The 15964-nt window shown below is 37.9% G+C and overlaps 1 protein-coding gene across 4 annotated transcripts in view; it reads right to left on the reverse strand.

Moving 5' to 3' along the window:
- Window positions 1-15964, reverse strand: part of pald1a (phosphatase domain containing paladin 1a) — a 46149-nt gene that overhangs the window by 5260 nt on the left and 24925 nt on the right. For all 4 annotated transcript variants that reach the window (XM_088001002.1, XM_088001003.1, XM_088001000.1 and 1 more), the window contains exon 19: window positions 3769-3924. In XM_088001002.1, coding sequence (XP_087857128.1) covers window positions 3769-3924 — 156 coding nt within the window. The remainder of the gene's footprint in view (window positions 1-3768; window positions 3925-15964) is intronic.

The following is a 15964-nucleotide window of genomic DNA, read 5'->3' on the forward strand; positions in this document are numbered from 1 at the left end:
GGCCTGTGTGCATGTAGCCTAAAAAATGAAGCATGAAATTGTGCCTGCTCAGCGTAACATAACAAAAAACAAACAAATAGAAACTATCTGATCTGTGGTGGTAAATTACCTCACCCTCTGTGGCTTTGTATGAGTAAAATGGTTTCAAAATCATCGGCTTGTGGTAACGATCTTGTTGCATTGACGATAAGCAGAGCAGTCGGATCGAGGTCTTTCGTGCTGCAATGCAACAATCACTAACGCCAATACTCATGACGCCAGAGCTGTGGTGCTGGATTGATGGGAGGGGAGGCAGGGAGGCACCGGTCTTTCCCACACTCGGCGATCTCAAAGGCGGCACATACCAGGTCGGCGCAGAGGGACAGTGAAGCCTCTGTGGCACACATCGAAACAGCTGGAGTGACTGATAGGGCACCCTCATGCAGGCATCTAAGGTATGCACTGTACACAGGTCCCTCTATTGTGCTAAAGCCAACATTCTGGATTAGCAAACATGGATTTTAATATCTATAACTTTCAAGAAATTTTTCCTCTGGTTGTACTTTAAGGACTGATGATGTATGGGCACTTTTAGCTTTTCCATGTCATTTCAAAAAGCAAGGGCAAATGTCGAACTATTTATCCCCAACATATTAGGGGGGACATGCATATGTACGTTCAATCTTTCAAGACTGATGTAAATCTTGTTGCTGTTGCTGCTAATAACACAAAAGTAAAGTAAAAAAGCTATAATGGTTTTATATCTAATGTGACTGATTGTAATGTTTGCTTGTGTTTCCAGTATTAGATTCCTGCCTCCCACTGACATGTTCTGAGCAAAACAAAAAATAGCCAAGCACATCACTAACCTAGTATCACCTGCCATGATTGGAAACCCGGCACTCCTGCTTTTAGTGGGCACAGAAATCAAATTAGTTCCCACATGTACAGCACAACCAATGTAGAGCGAAGGACAGACTGTGCCAGTTCAGGCCTGAGAGGTTGTGTAACCACGGCTCCAAAAAACACGACCAGTGGTGGAGACGACCCGCGACCGCTGCCCTCAGCGCTGGCCGTTTGTCATTACAGATCCAGCCACGGTCACTGATGATAGGCTAGTGATTGCGCCGCAGGGTTGGCTGGGTCAGAATAATTGGGTGGCTGCCAGAGTGCTGCAACTGGGCCACTAAAGGCATCAGAATACAGATGTTGTTTGTCAGAATATTGTTCTTTATACTAATGACAGTCAAATCAAAGCTGCTTGTCAGTCCAAATGTCTGCGGACATACTGGTTCAAACAAATATCTGCGGTTTAAAAATAAGATTTCATTTAATAATTTATTGGAAAAGATAGGAACATCAGTGCTTTGCATGTAGATGCCTCACTAAGTGAGAGAGCGGAAGTACAATCAAAAATCTATTTTGTATCCTACAGTTTCAGCAAATAACTAAAGTTAACATAATTGCTTGATTGTGCCATACAATGGCGCTATGTGTCCAGAAAACAGTGCCCCTTTGAAATAATATTTATTAAAAGAATCTATCTCACCACTCTGTTGACTTGATCAAATTTGGCTGCTACACGTTTTTATTTTTTATTTGGACGTAAGACTGCTCTTCTATTCACACTTACACTTCTGTCCAGACGAAGTCGACCAGAGTTCCTCAACCAATCACAAACTGACGTACAGAACCATGGGAACTGCATCATGTTATATTTAGAGTAAAGCGGAGCTTAAAGTTAGCAAAGTTGCTCCTCTCTGATGCAGCAGAGTTTCAGAGGGGACATTTTACTCATCACATTTCATCAAATCAAAACCCACCAGATGTGGGTTCTTTTGCACATTCAAATGAGCTCTTTTGCAATTGTAGCTTCAACAGAAAACACAGAAAGATCAAATTCATCAAACCTGTTTGGCTCAGGTGAACTTTAAATCTGATTAATTCAGCACATTAGTGCCTGGAAAATCCTTTTTACAGCCAACACAAGTATAAAGTGCAGGCAGTAAAAAATAGAAACGAGTTATTTTGGAGAAAAACCACTGAAACAGGAAAGGATTTCTTGATTTGCATTCAAGTTCAAATTCAGGGTTACTTTACGTGCTTATAAAACGAAACAAAACATTATTGCAATAAATCCTTAATGGTGTTTATTTTTGCCATTTACATCAGCATGAAACAACTCAAAAGGAAAGATGACTTTTAAGTGTAATCTCTGCATCCTTTCCTGTTAATACATGCACAATGGATGCATGTATTAACATGCATCCATCGTGCATGGATGCATGTTAATACATGCATCCATGCACGATGTGCATGTGTATTAACATGCACATCCATTGTGCATGTTAATACATGCACAATGGATGTGCATGTATTAACAGAGTACAGGGTTGAAAACAGGTGAAGTCAGAAGTAATCAATGTAAGTTCTGCAAGTTAATATTTTCTCCATTATTAAAAAAGAGACAGCTTGTACATCTGCCATGATAATTATGCTGCTGAGTGTCCAGCCATCATAAGAATTAGATTTAAATAATGCAACAGTTCTTCTGAACAGCAGGTTCTGACCACTATTTAAGTTGTAAAAGGTTTTTAAATAGTTTCCATGGGTTTCAATCTGAGGTGATCAAAGTTTCCTTAGTGGCTTTCAACATTTACATGTCTTCCCACACTCCATGACAAAAGCATCAAATATTAGGCAGTTATTTTGGAGTTATACATCTTTATATTGTTCTAAAAATGCCTCTTTGTTACAAAATGTTCATTCTGAAACTGACGTCAGACTACTAAAATTGCAAACTCATTTCAGATGGTCTTCCATCTCCTGATCACAGGTTTTGCAAAGATGTCCTGCAGACTGACAGTAGGTTCATTGGACAGATATTGCGCTAACAAAATCAAAGGCCCACTGACAGAAAACGTTTAATAACTGTGAGAGGAAATTATTTTATACTGCATTATTACAACGTTTTATTCCCAGTCAACAGCTGCGAATAGCGAATGTTTGGTTTTTCTACCTCTTGTTAAGGCAAGCAGCAGTGCAGATACTCACACACACAACTCAAAGCAGCATATTACTCGTACCTTTATTCACATGAATGTAGAAACAGCTGCGAAAATGAAAGGTTTTCAGATTCATGTTCTGAGGATGATTTTTGAAATTATTATAGTAACTGGCTTTCCCAGCAGAATATTCCTCTTCGTTGCAAAAAACCCTGCATTCTTTTCATGGCATAACTGGGCAATTACAGCCACCCTAATGCACCACATATATTTGCTATTCATAACAGGAAGAAAATGGCATGAATGACTGTGCATATTTCTGTGGCAATTGTTTTCACAGCAGTCATTCCATTCTATTTTGGATTCCTGTTTTTTTAATCCATCTTTTAAGAAGAAAAGGAAAAAGAAAAAACACAGGAAGTCTTCTGCTGGGCGATTTTAAAACATTCCAGGGCTTCAGGGGCATGTTTCTACAGCCATTCTCACAATGAATAATAATAGAAGTGCTTCAAAAGAAAAAAAAACAAAAAAACTTTGACCCCAAAGGAAGATTTTCATCTATTTTTAATCGCATTGAACGTAATTTTGTCCGCCTGTAAAATCATTCTCTCTTCATTCCAAGCATAAAACATCTACTGATGTTGATGCTGACTACTGCAATATGTTAGCAAAAATACTGGATAACATAAAAGACAGCCATTACGCTCTATTATTATACACTAGGATAATGTATGTCTTTTTTTAATCCACACAAATGAAAGTATGATGTAAGAGGCTGATTTACCTGTTCCATCCAGACGGAGAAGGAGCGATGCCAGGAGTCCTTCTTCTCCAGATGCAGGTATGTGTTAAAGAGGATGAGGTAAATGTAGCGCTCCAGGAACTGCAGGCTCCTGAGCAGCTGCTGCTTACACTCCTTCTCTGTCTTCTCAGGTTTGATCTAAAAAAAAAAAAAAACAACATAAAAAACAAGTTCATATATAAGTGGTTGTGCATACTTCTGTCAAAACTTCAAGGTGTACAAGGCTGGCTTCTAGAGGTCTCTTTCTAAGAGTTTATTGTGAGCACAATCTAGTGAAATAAAAGCCAAGAGCTCCTGTGAAGGACCTGTACCAAGCAAAACATACTTGACCTACAAAATGTTTTGGAAGTACTTGAGATAAAAAAAATAAGAGGGCGACCTACACTGGTTTTATTTAAGTAAACAACTCGTCCTTTGCTAGTCTTATGACAATATAGACACTTTTATCCTTTAATACTAATCATGTTTTCTTGTTAAAAATATTTTAACAAGAAAATCAAACAAGGCCATTTCCCTTTCATCAACTTTGCAGGTTTCAATTTATGTATTTTTTCCACAGTGTGTCAAGTAGCCACATGTAGGTAATTCATTGGCCTATTTTGGAATAAAAGTGAACAGGACTCTCAAATGAACATTATGGACCAACGGGAAACCATGAATGGAAAAAAAAAAAAAACGAAATATGAAAAACTCTGAATTTGTGTCTTACTGTTGACACAACAGGCAAAACATTTGGAAGCGGGATAAAATTTGTAGTAAATAGATTGCAGTTACAGTTTCATCGATATGCTCTGCCAGCAAAGCAAACATCTAGCTCGACATACAGGCTGTCTAGTAAAACAGCCAGCAAACAGACAGGGTAACCAGCAGAACAAACCACTCTTCATAATACGTCAGTGTTTTAAAATAAACATAGATACAAGGACACTCTTGGCATAAATGCTAATCAAAATTTTCACTTCATAACCCTATGATCAGCAGCACAACTGTGCAATTATCCAAAGTACAAGATGCTCCAATAATTCCCTTGGTTGTTATTTAAAAGACAGGATAATAACACTTTTATGTGACCAGGTCAGAGCCTAGACAGGTGAGGGAAAAATGCTTCAAACTCAAGACTGAATGAGATCTACAAAGTCTGAAAGCATAAAATAAATATATGATCTAAAAATCGGTTTCCTGAAACAAAACGCAACAGTGAATATTTTTAAGGCTTTCTGTTCGAAATTCTCTGAGGCTTCACTGGATTGCATACGCGCCAATTTGAAAAAAAAAAAAAAGCAAGGTCAGCAACTGGACTGCTCTTTGATTACAGGTTGTTGGAAGCTGAAGGCAAGTCTTCATTAGTTTGTTGAGTCAGTGACATTCTTTTTTTTCCCTCCCCTTTTCTTTTTTTCATACTGATTGAAGCCTAGAGAAATCTGAGGCCTAGAGTTAAAGGGTCCATCATCCCTCTTTGTGTTAGAACATTGTTATTAAAAGACCAGACGACTTACTGGCTTTGTTACTCAGTAGGAAAAAAAAAAAAAAAAAAGGCTGCACAGTGGAGCAGTTGCTAGCAATGCTGCTAAGTTGGCAGCAAACAAATCCCGGGTTCAAATCTCAGCCTGGGGAGGTTCAGCATGGAGTCAGCATATTCTCCCAGTACATGCATGGGTTACTCACCGAGTACAATCCCAACTTACTCACGATGGATTAATTGGTCTAAATTCCTCTGAGAAGTGAGCATTGCAAGCATAAGCATCCATTTAAGATCATCTCACATCTGAACTGAATTTATGCCACAAGTAACAGGGCACCCACCTTCAGGTCAAAGTGATAGATATTATTTTGTTTTTCACCTATTATAAAAGTTTCTTTTTGATAATATAGTCTAATTCATGTTTTCTGACAGTATTTTTTTTTCTTCTGATTTCTTGATTCTGTAGGGTAGACGTGAAATCAACCAGAAAACACAGTTGATCACAATTAGCTCAAGGGAGACCAATATATTTTCAAATGGATCTATGGTGATTTGAAAATATATTGGTCACTAATAAAATCATAATCTAAACACTATGTTTTGCATTTACTCAGGTTATTTTTGTCTTATCTTAACATTTGTCAAATGATGTGAAACATTTAATTGGGAGAAGCAGTAACTGTGTCGTTACATTACCAAGTGGTGATACTGTTAGTATCGGTTTGGATTAAAAAAAATGCAAAGGGACAAAAGTGTACGACGCACTAACAGTACCTATGGAATTTCTCAAGAACTAATAGTTTCACCTAAAAGAATCCATGTTCACAGAATATCATAGGAAGAAACTCTTTTTGAGAGCATTCAATTCTGTCCTCTAGCAGTGAGCAGAATGAGTGCCACATATAAAGAAATTGGGTTGAGAACCAACTTTAAATGTCCACAGAACATCACAATACTATCATTCCAGAGTTAAATGACAGCAGAGGAAGTGGGAGTAAGAAGAGTTTCCTTTCCATTCCCAGATTCCAAAGCATGTGTTAGAGTGGAGGAGAAACTTCACCCAGGCAGACAATGTGTGCACTGTGTAAAGTTGTTGATGTTTTATTAAAGGAAAAGAGGAAAAGAGATGTTACACACTTAGGTAGTTATTCCTCGTTTTACAACTAAAAAGGAAACGGTGAACACTGATGAACCTGATTACCATGTGCACCTTGCACCCCTACTGTTTTTTTTTTGGGGGACATTTTTAATGTTTAGCCCATTAAAAAAAGCAAAACAATTTGTTGCAGTGCTTTAACACAAACACCTTAAGAAACAAATGAAAGTGATTAGCTTGAAGAGATTACATGATTCACACCTCCAACAATCTGTTGAACTCTAAATCTGAAAGCGACCATCTGTCCACCCACAAGAAGAGAGAGCCACATGTGAGGGTGAGTGCTCTCCTGAGCATTTTTAGAATTGCCTTTAGAAAAGGATGTCAGGAAAGATTTTCTACATTTCTGAAGTACTGGGGCAGTCTTACACTGGGTGCAATGTGTAGAAACTCACTTCCATACGTTACAGTTGAAAACCAAGCGGAGAGGGAGTTAGTCGTTATCACTCCTGTAAAGCTTTATTGGTAAAGAAGAACAAATTTCTCCTCATGTGATAAAATACATGAAAGGACAGCAAAGGTCAGTGTCCTCTCATCCCATCTGGCCTTCAAGAAGAAAAAGGAGCGGCGTCTGAGGTGTGATAATGAACATCCTGAGATCTCCCCAGCCATAGCTGAGAGAGAAGCCAGACCAATCATGTCCTATTTTAGAGAATTCAGGAATGCTCGCTGGCAACGCAGACATACAATCAATTACAATGGGACAGTGGTAAAATGAGAGGGTGAAGTGGACTGGTTGGGAGAAGTCGGCACATTAACTGCATGATGCAACAAAAAGTGATCTGAATTTGTAAAAACGATACAAACATTTAGCGTCAAGTATGCAGAGAAGAGTTACTTTCCCGGAAACTGATTGAAACACCTTCCTCTAAATACCAGTGAACGTTGACGTAAAACCTTGAGGCTTCTCAAAGAAAACTGAAGAAGAACTTCTTTCAGTGTCACTACAACCAAAAACTACATCAAAGTTGACAAAAGAATGACTTTTCTAGAGGAACTGTTGGAATGGCCCGTGCAGAACCCAGATCTGAATCTGATTGAAAATATGGTGGTGCACAGGAGGATGTGGCCTTGCAATCTGACATATTTAACCCTACCTTAAAAAGCAGGAGAGGTATCCAAAAAATCCAAACACTTTGTATCCATGGACATGCTGTTTTTTTCTCTCATTTTTTATTTTTTTTTTAATCTATGGTTGGCCAGTTCAGAAAAATTGGTTAAAACTTGTAACTCCTTTCAGCGACGAAGCAGTCGTGACAGGCTTCCATCTGATCAACCCAAACCACAATTCAACCACATTCAGACATCAACAGACATCTTTATGTGGATCTATTTTCACATTTAATCAACAATTTTATCATGCTGTTGGATCCAAAAAAAAAATCTGCTCATAATAGCAGTGAACAACAGAGTTCAGTGCATAGTGTAAATGAGTCTGACATTTATGCTCTGAGAAAAGAGTCTGAAACCTCACATTTCCCAGAGTATCCCCTACATAACATCCCAGGGGATGTGATTGTTTCACTTATCTGGGTAAACAAAATCCTGCAATTTATAAACTAACAAAGCTCTGACTCTGCAAAGTGAACGTCTACGAAACCTACAGATCTTTCTCTCGGCTTTCTGTGAGCACTACAGATGACAAGTGATGGTAAGTTGTGCTTATTTCATTTATTTTTTTTATGCAATATCTTAAATTTTCACTTTTGTTTTCCCATTTCCCGTTTAACTACTCCAGAGGCTGAGTGCTAAAATAAGAGGTGCATATTATGGAGTTCTCTGACTGTTTGACATATGGTGTCAATTACCAGCTGATGGGGTTGCAGAGGTAAAAAGGCCAACCTATATTGGCCCTTCCCACACAGCTTTGCACAAACACCTATTCATTGGATTCAACAAGAACAGCTCCTACTCAAATCCTAAATCAAACTAAAGCTTGCTGAGGGTGGACAGGCAGCCATACATTGCTTCTCAAAAAAAGAAAAAAAATTTTACAGACATCTCACTATGGTACACATGTTGCTTTCCAGGTAATCTCATTAAGTGAATCTAATTCAAAATCTGTCAGTAGCTTATTTAAACTTTGCTTGCTTTATTTTATATTATTGGCAAGAATACAGAATCCGTACAGAAGTGTGAACAATTCTGGAATGTGAGTATTTTCCATGCCTGAATAAGAATAAGCAAATAGATATGGAAAACTATTTTTATTTCAATTCTTTATTGTAAACTGAACCCATACATCCATCCCTCTATGTTTGGCATTTTGCTTCAAGACACAACCTTAAAGTGTAACTATATGGTTTTTTAGGAAGAGCAACATACTGTAGATTAGAACATCTCACTGACAGTTTCAAATTAAGGGATTAAAATATTTTGTAATTCAAAACACAAAATTGGTCATTTTTAATACATCAGTTTATTTAGATGAGGTAGTAGAAATAATATTGGTTTTATTGCAACACTGTGAACAGCGAACAATAGTGGAAAAAATACAATCTTTCTGTATTATCTTATCATCATTTAGTCATCATCTGAGCTGCTTTAATACAAGGAGCAGCAGAATTTTGGTCATTTTTTCCCCATGTTTTTTTTTTTTTTTTAATCCAGCAAGCATTACTCTCTACAGCAAAAGTCACTGAAAATATTTTTATTATAGCCTTTCTTTTGCAACATTCAAATTTTTTTCTTTAGTTTTCAGATGTTAAGATCAAGTTACTTAATATTATATTTGTATACATATATTTTCTGAGAATAGATTTTTGCATATTCATTTTTTTTTTTGACACAAAGCAAGCCACCAAATTTCCCCCTGGAGGCTTGATGAAAAGCTAAGTTATACATCATCTGGCCTTAATTTCAAAAGCTGATCTTTATGGATCAAGATGGTGCCCAAAACTCCTTTTTAAAGGCCCAGAGAAGCCATGAAGCAGCCGGTAAAAGACAGAGATGAAGATGCCTTTCTGCTAATGGTTTCTGCAGATTCCAGGCCTCTGTCTTTTTCCAGCCACACTGTGCTGATTAAATCATGACGTTAAAGCTGAGGTGGATTTTAGAGGCAAGGCATCTAAATCCAAACATTGTACATAAAGTGCTCAATACAGGCAGTTCATCCAGGCACAACTCTGAAGCCCTCTCACATAAGTTTCATTAATCTCTGCCAGGAAACAGATCCAATATTCCTGTAATAGTTAAGTAAACTATTAACAATGGGACAGAAGTCAAGCATTAAAATGACCAAAGGCTTGGCAAATGAGAAAGAAATAACCCAACAAAAGCTCGATAGACTTTGGGCTCAAAAGAGTGATTGAAAGCAGAAAACAAACGTGAATACATGGCATGTCAGGTGAACGGAGATTACAAACGCCACAGAAGCAGACGGGGAAAATCAACTTTGCCTACACACAAGACTGGAATATCCGCCCACATTAACCTCACAAATTATGGTACATTTTGTACAAACGTATGCCTGGCAAAATAACTCTTGGAGACTCCATTTTCTAATCAATCATTCAGTAAACTATCAAGAAACAAATTATTTGGGGAATGCAAGCCCTACGCAGGCAGAAAAATGGCATGAAAGGCAACTGCAGCCAATTAGATAGTTAATATTTTAGATCTCAATCTGAACCTTGACTCGTCTTCATGACAAACCGTTATTTTCTGTTTCTTAGCAACTCTATGGTTAGGTAAAACAGTTTGACCCAGTGGTATTTTTTTATTAGACTAGGGTAAAGCTGGTTTTCTGTTAAGCAATTATATGTTTTTGTACTTGTCTGACATTATCAAACAGAGTTCTCTTGTGGCCGTTCAGATCAGAGTTGTGCGTAAACACAGTGAAATCAGTACTCTCATGGGTGGCATTAACTTCCTAAGAACCTTCAGACATAGGTTGTTTTTTTTGTTTTTTTTTACATCACAATCCGGTTCACAAAGAAGAGTGACAACATTTCTCCTCGAACGTGAAAGCTTAATGTGCACAACTAGCTAAAAGAGATAGAAGGAAAACACAGAATCATTTATTCTCAACAGTGTGCACATGTGCATATCTGTCTTACTGAGGATTGTTGATAATGTAGCTGGGCCTCTCTCCTCATAACAATATTACTTACACATACAGCATAAATGTTCTACACTGCTTCTCCAACCCGGTTCTGTTACCAGAATGACTTCAAATAATAAAATAATTCTAAATACTAAAAGTGTGAAGGGAAAAAAAATGATTTGTCAGCATTAGTCTGACCACGCCGGCTTTAAGAGAGCAGTGAGGGCATCGCTAGCGCAATCATCATCTGCTGCACAACCGACCTTGCATATAGAACACAGTGTCTCAGCTTTGGCACCATGTAAATGCAATTCCTAGAGCAACTCCTGGCGGTCACACATTTTGGTTCACTTATGGTTGGCATTAAGTCACTTGATCAGTACAATTTTCTTCTAAAATATTACTGATTCAATGTATTCAAAGGTAGCAGATTAGCTGGTGCAGAAAAACGTGACCCTTTCTCAGTGAAATGATTTGGGACTCAATAGGATTTGACAGATAACAGCACCAAAGCTAGTCTGGGTGGCATTTAACTATCTTGCGTGTCTTTGGAAACAGATGTCTATGGTAATTTTTATTTTATTTTTTTAGCTGGCATGAATTTGAACCACCATTTTGAGAAATGGCGTTGTAGGATTATAAAAGAAAACCTAAAAGCAGAAGGCTGGTGAAGAAAGTAAACTAGTCATTGTAAAATGGATTGTGGAAAAAAAGAGAAAGTAGACACTGGAACTTGAAGTGCCTTGTGGATGTAAAAGGGGAGCAGAAGATATATAAAGATGCTTTGATAAAATGACACAAAATCTGAACAAAATCTAAACACAATGTATGATGGAAGCTACGCTGCACATCACTTCAAGCATACCATCTCAACACGGCAAGAGCAGCGTCATGCTGTGGGGGGGGGAGGTTTTCTTTAACAGAGGAAAGGAGGTTGATCAGAAAAAAAGGAAGATGAATGGTGCTAAAAAACAAAGCAATCCTAAAAGAAACTTGTTAGGGGCAGCAAACGACTTGAGAGTGCACTGGAGGTTTACCTTTCGCCTAAACAAGAAATCAGCACTACGATGCTTTAGCACAGCCTGTTTGACCAAAGTTCAGACCTAAACCCAACTGAGTTTACAGACTCAACGGACACTCTCCGTCTAATCTGAAGATTCTGAAACCGCGTTTCAATTTTCTTTCACTTTAATAAAGCTCTACTTTCTGCAGAAACCATAAGACAATGAGAAATCTCCCAGTGAGCAACTCAAATAAGCACATTAACATAATTGTCTCTACACAGACTGTGTAAAATAAAATTAGATAAAATTAGCATTTGAATACAGCCAGCCTGTTGCTGCTTTAGAGACAAAGTTTAATTTTAAAATGAGAGAGAGAAAGACAACGTTTTTTGAGAGAGATGGGGCAAGATTAACGCAAGAGAGTTTGTGGACAGATCTATAGTACAATGTTATTTATTGGCACACTGAAACGGCAAAAGAAAGCCTTTAAATTTTAAATATATTTATATACAAGTATAAATGGATCTTCATTAAGGTCAAATGTACTGACTCAATGAAGATTCAATGAGCAAATGTATAGTTCTAAAAATACAGAACAGAAAAAACTAATGAAAAGAGTACAGCAATAACTTTAGAAAACCGATGCCCTAAAATTGTGCAGCAAGGGATAATCTTGGGATGAATCCACAAAGTGGCTTTTAAGGTGTCGAAATTAGCTGGAATGCAGCTAAAATGCTTTTGTCATTGATATTAAATTCGTCTTTACTAATTTACCTGTTAATAACAGATTGTGTGCTACAGTAATGTGATGAAATTTCTTTATTATAACTTTTCCAAAAATGCAACTGGAGAAATTGCATTTCTGCAGGTTACATGTGGTAACCGTAGACAGCGACGTACTTAGAAATTACACGTCTAATTTACTCAGATTTACTGCTTAAAGACAAAAAAACTGAAGGAAACAAAAATTCTACCAACAAATGTATGACATGAGAAATCCAATAAGGTCATTATGCAAAATCAGGTGAGGGTTTCCTCAGAACGTTCCCAAGGAGACAAATTACTTGTAGATTATTCAAAGTGATTTGGACTGTTGGTTGCAAAGAAATGACAAGATAATACAAACACCCAGAGATGGAAATAAATCATCAAGTTTAGAGAAAAAATACCTTCAGATCTTCCATTTGGAAGTTGTTGTGTGTGGAAAATAACATAACTATCTTGGTTTTGCATATTGGTATTTTGCTGGATTTGAAAATATGTTTGCTTCAACACATTTGTGCCAAAATATTACAAGTTGCATCAAGGAAAGACAAGGAATCAAGGTGGATTCTAAAGCATAAAGGTTGAACAGGGAAGCACTATAACTATGCAGTTATAGTGCATCTTTTTCATTGTTTTTGCTTCGAAATCCTGATCATCGGTGAGCTTGGAGGTCCTAGTTGCTCCTCTGTCTTTCTGGTCTAAATACTTTCATCAACTTTATGCAAGAAAATCTGCACACGTCATTCTTCCATATCTTAAAATATTTTTCCATTGCCCCATCCAAACCATGAGCACCTTTCTTTGGACACACACACATACAAAGAAGAGAAGCAAGGTTAGTACCACTCACTCTTTTCTCATTCTGTATGTTTTTCACCACCTGTGTGGAAAAGCATCACATTTTTGACAAAAGGCAACAAAAAAAAAACAAACAAACAAAAAAAAAAAAACGATTTTAGCAGCCGCTCTCACCCAGCAGCAAAGGATTACTGCTCAGGTTGATGAGACTGGCCAATTCTGAAGCGCAGCTCACTTTTGCTTTCAGTAGCTTCTTGAAGGTCTGGGCAGAAGCCAGCGATCTTCAGCGATCACATTCTCGGGTCAGAGAGTGTATGCTGCTCGGAAATGAATCAGTCAAGGCTACAGAGACCGCAGCCTATTGGAATGAAAGGTAACACTGGGCACACTGAGCAAAACGATGTCCTGGAAAAGCAGCAGAAATATAACTGTTTGTTGAAATGTGGTATTGCAATAAGAAACACAAGGTGATGGCTGAAGATATAACAAGAAGATTGGAGAGGAGTGGAAGACTCGAACAAATAGGAAAGACAACTGAGAGCTGGTGAGGAAATTATTCTAGCCATTCTTAAATTAAGATCCCATGCCAAACCTATAACCATACATCAACAAAACTTTAAAAAGCCTGTCAACAATAACAAAAAATAATAATAATAAAACTGCAGCTGTGCAGAAACTGTGAACTGTTCCTTTATTGCATTAACTTAAGTGTTAGATGTTGTATCTGAGTTGTGGTCTTACGTCTGGTTGGCAGCAGAGATTTTAAGGCTCTTAAGCCAATGTCAAACTGGGAGAAGATGGTAGTTTTAGATGGGGGAGGGTTTATTGTGGGGGTAAGACTTTTTTCCCCTCATTTCTCCCCCCTTTTTGGTCTGCTGTTGCCTGCCAGTTCTATCAACATCTGGCACTGTTTATCGCCCAGGCTGATGGTTCAGACTGGAGAAATACAAATACAGATACTGAACCATGAATAGGCGAGCGTCCACTATACATTCAGTCAGTATTACCTTGGGCACTGAAAATATTTAAATGTATTGTCTGTACTGTGACAATTTAAAAATAATCTTGAAACCGGAAGGTGTCCCAGAAGCAGCAGTGCTTGTCTGAAAAGCGACAAACATTTTCTTTCCCAGCAGGAGTTTCTGCAGTTGGGATCACTGCATGAAATAAATGTTTCAATGCGGTTGCAGTGAATCGTGCAGACAGAAACATACAGAAAAAGGTTGTTCTCCTGCTTCATAAACGTAGTGACTTTCCTGGAACACCACAGAGTTGATTGACAGGTCTTATCAAAACAGACAACTGTTTGGGGCAAAGCAGCCTCTCTTCTGCTGTCAATGTCACTGTAAAGGATGAAATCACTTTCTGAATACTAGGGAGAAAACCCACATATGGTAGGTCTGTAAAACTTCAGGGATATGTCCTTCGGAAAAATATTGCGACATATCTGCAGTTCCTCCAGGCTGCATGAGAGACAGAGAGGGCAACACTTTCAGCATAGATAGGCTGAACAAAGTACAGCGTAGCTTTTCTGTCTTATCTTTTTGGCCTTTCTCTTTCTTTCTGTTATGGGATTGGGAAAAAAAATGACAGTTTCCTGCCGTTTTAGCAATGCTAGCTCTGCTTCCCACTAATCTTTTAAACTTCTCTACCACTTAGTTTTTGTTTTAAAGAACAGGTAAAATCGTCTTCTTGTCGACTGCGCTCTCACAGACATAGCCTATGTTTCTAATATCAATAATTACTGACATTTCATTGCAGGATATCTAGAAAAAAATGCAACGGAATATTTACATCTTGTTGGATTCAAGTCTTTGGTCATGACTCATGTTTACTATTTAACCAAAACAGCCTGACACTCAAAAGGCATGAAAATATGAGATTTAACACCTTTCATTTGGAGAATTTTTAATGACATTAAAGTCTAAAATTAATCATTGTATCTACAAAAAAAAGCCATTTTTAAGCTCTATCAGCTTTTCATTATGTAATAAAAACACGTAAGTAAAAAAAAAAAAAAAAAAAAAATTAAGTAAGTAATTAGTGTCGCAATAATTGTAACGAGAGTTTACAGGGCACCCTTTTTTCCTGGAGCCTGGTATCTGAAAGTGACAGGCAGAGAAAACGACAGAGTTCATGGGACAATGAGGCCCATTGATACGGTGGAGACAGGACCGGGCGCCTCCCGTGTGCCGAGGGCAGCTGACGGTGCACAGAGGCACCATGATTAGTCTGCATTACAAATGGCTTAAACAGAGCTGTAGACGTGAAGGTACAAAAAAAAAAATAAAAATTCAGACAGAAATCAAAACCTCAACTGCTTTCGCTCTCTTTGTACTCTTATAATTAAAACACAAGATGAAAGCTCCTTGAAACAGCTTCCAGGAATGTTTTCACGATCAGAATCTTTGAATTATTCTCTCTCTTGGCTCTTCTTGCATGTCTTTGTTGTATCAAGGTTTGTGGCAAAGGAAGCAGCCGACACTGATATGATGTGGTCTGTAACAATGTTTAAACTATGATCAGCTTGAAAGTAAAATACTTCCAACAGGTCAACCTCCAAAATCCTCATCTTTTCCTGCACACACACCCCCTCCGCCCCCTTTATACTGTTTTCCATTAATCCAAGGGAATTTCATTTAGTTTCAGAGATGAGATGCGTTGGGTCGCTTTTATTTTCCACAAAAAGCAGCGGACACATAAATTTGTAGCCCTGAGGCCATCTACAGGTTTTCCTGTGCAACTGCACATAAATCATCTAAACTGTTGCTTGTCACCAAGAGCAAAAGGAATCTACATTAGAATGCAACGTAGGTGTTTTCACAAGATAACTCTCTGCAAAAACTCTAATCCTCAGTTTAAACCTTTGTTGAAACCCACGTCTAACTTGCAAGTCCCTGTCTTTTTTTCTTCTTTAGTAACATTTCAAGTAAACATGGATGTTTCGG

Source organism: Poecilia mexicana, unplaced genomic scaffold (assembly GCF_051168715.1).
Source record: "Poecilia mexicana isolate PSO_F unplaced genomic scaffold, ASM5116871v1 scaffold_19, whole genome shotgun sequence".
Taxonomy (NCBI): domain Eukaryota; kingdom Metazoa; phylum Chordata; class Actinopteri; order Cyprinodontiformes; family Poeciliidae; genus Poecilia; species Poecilia mexicana.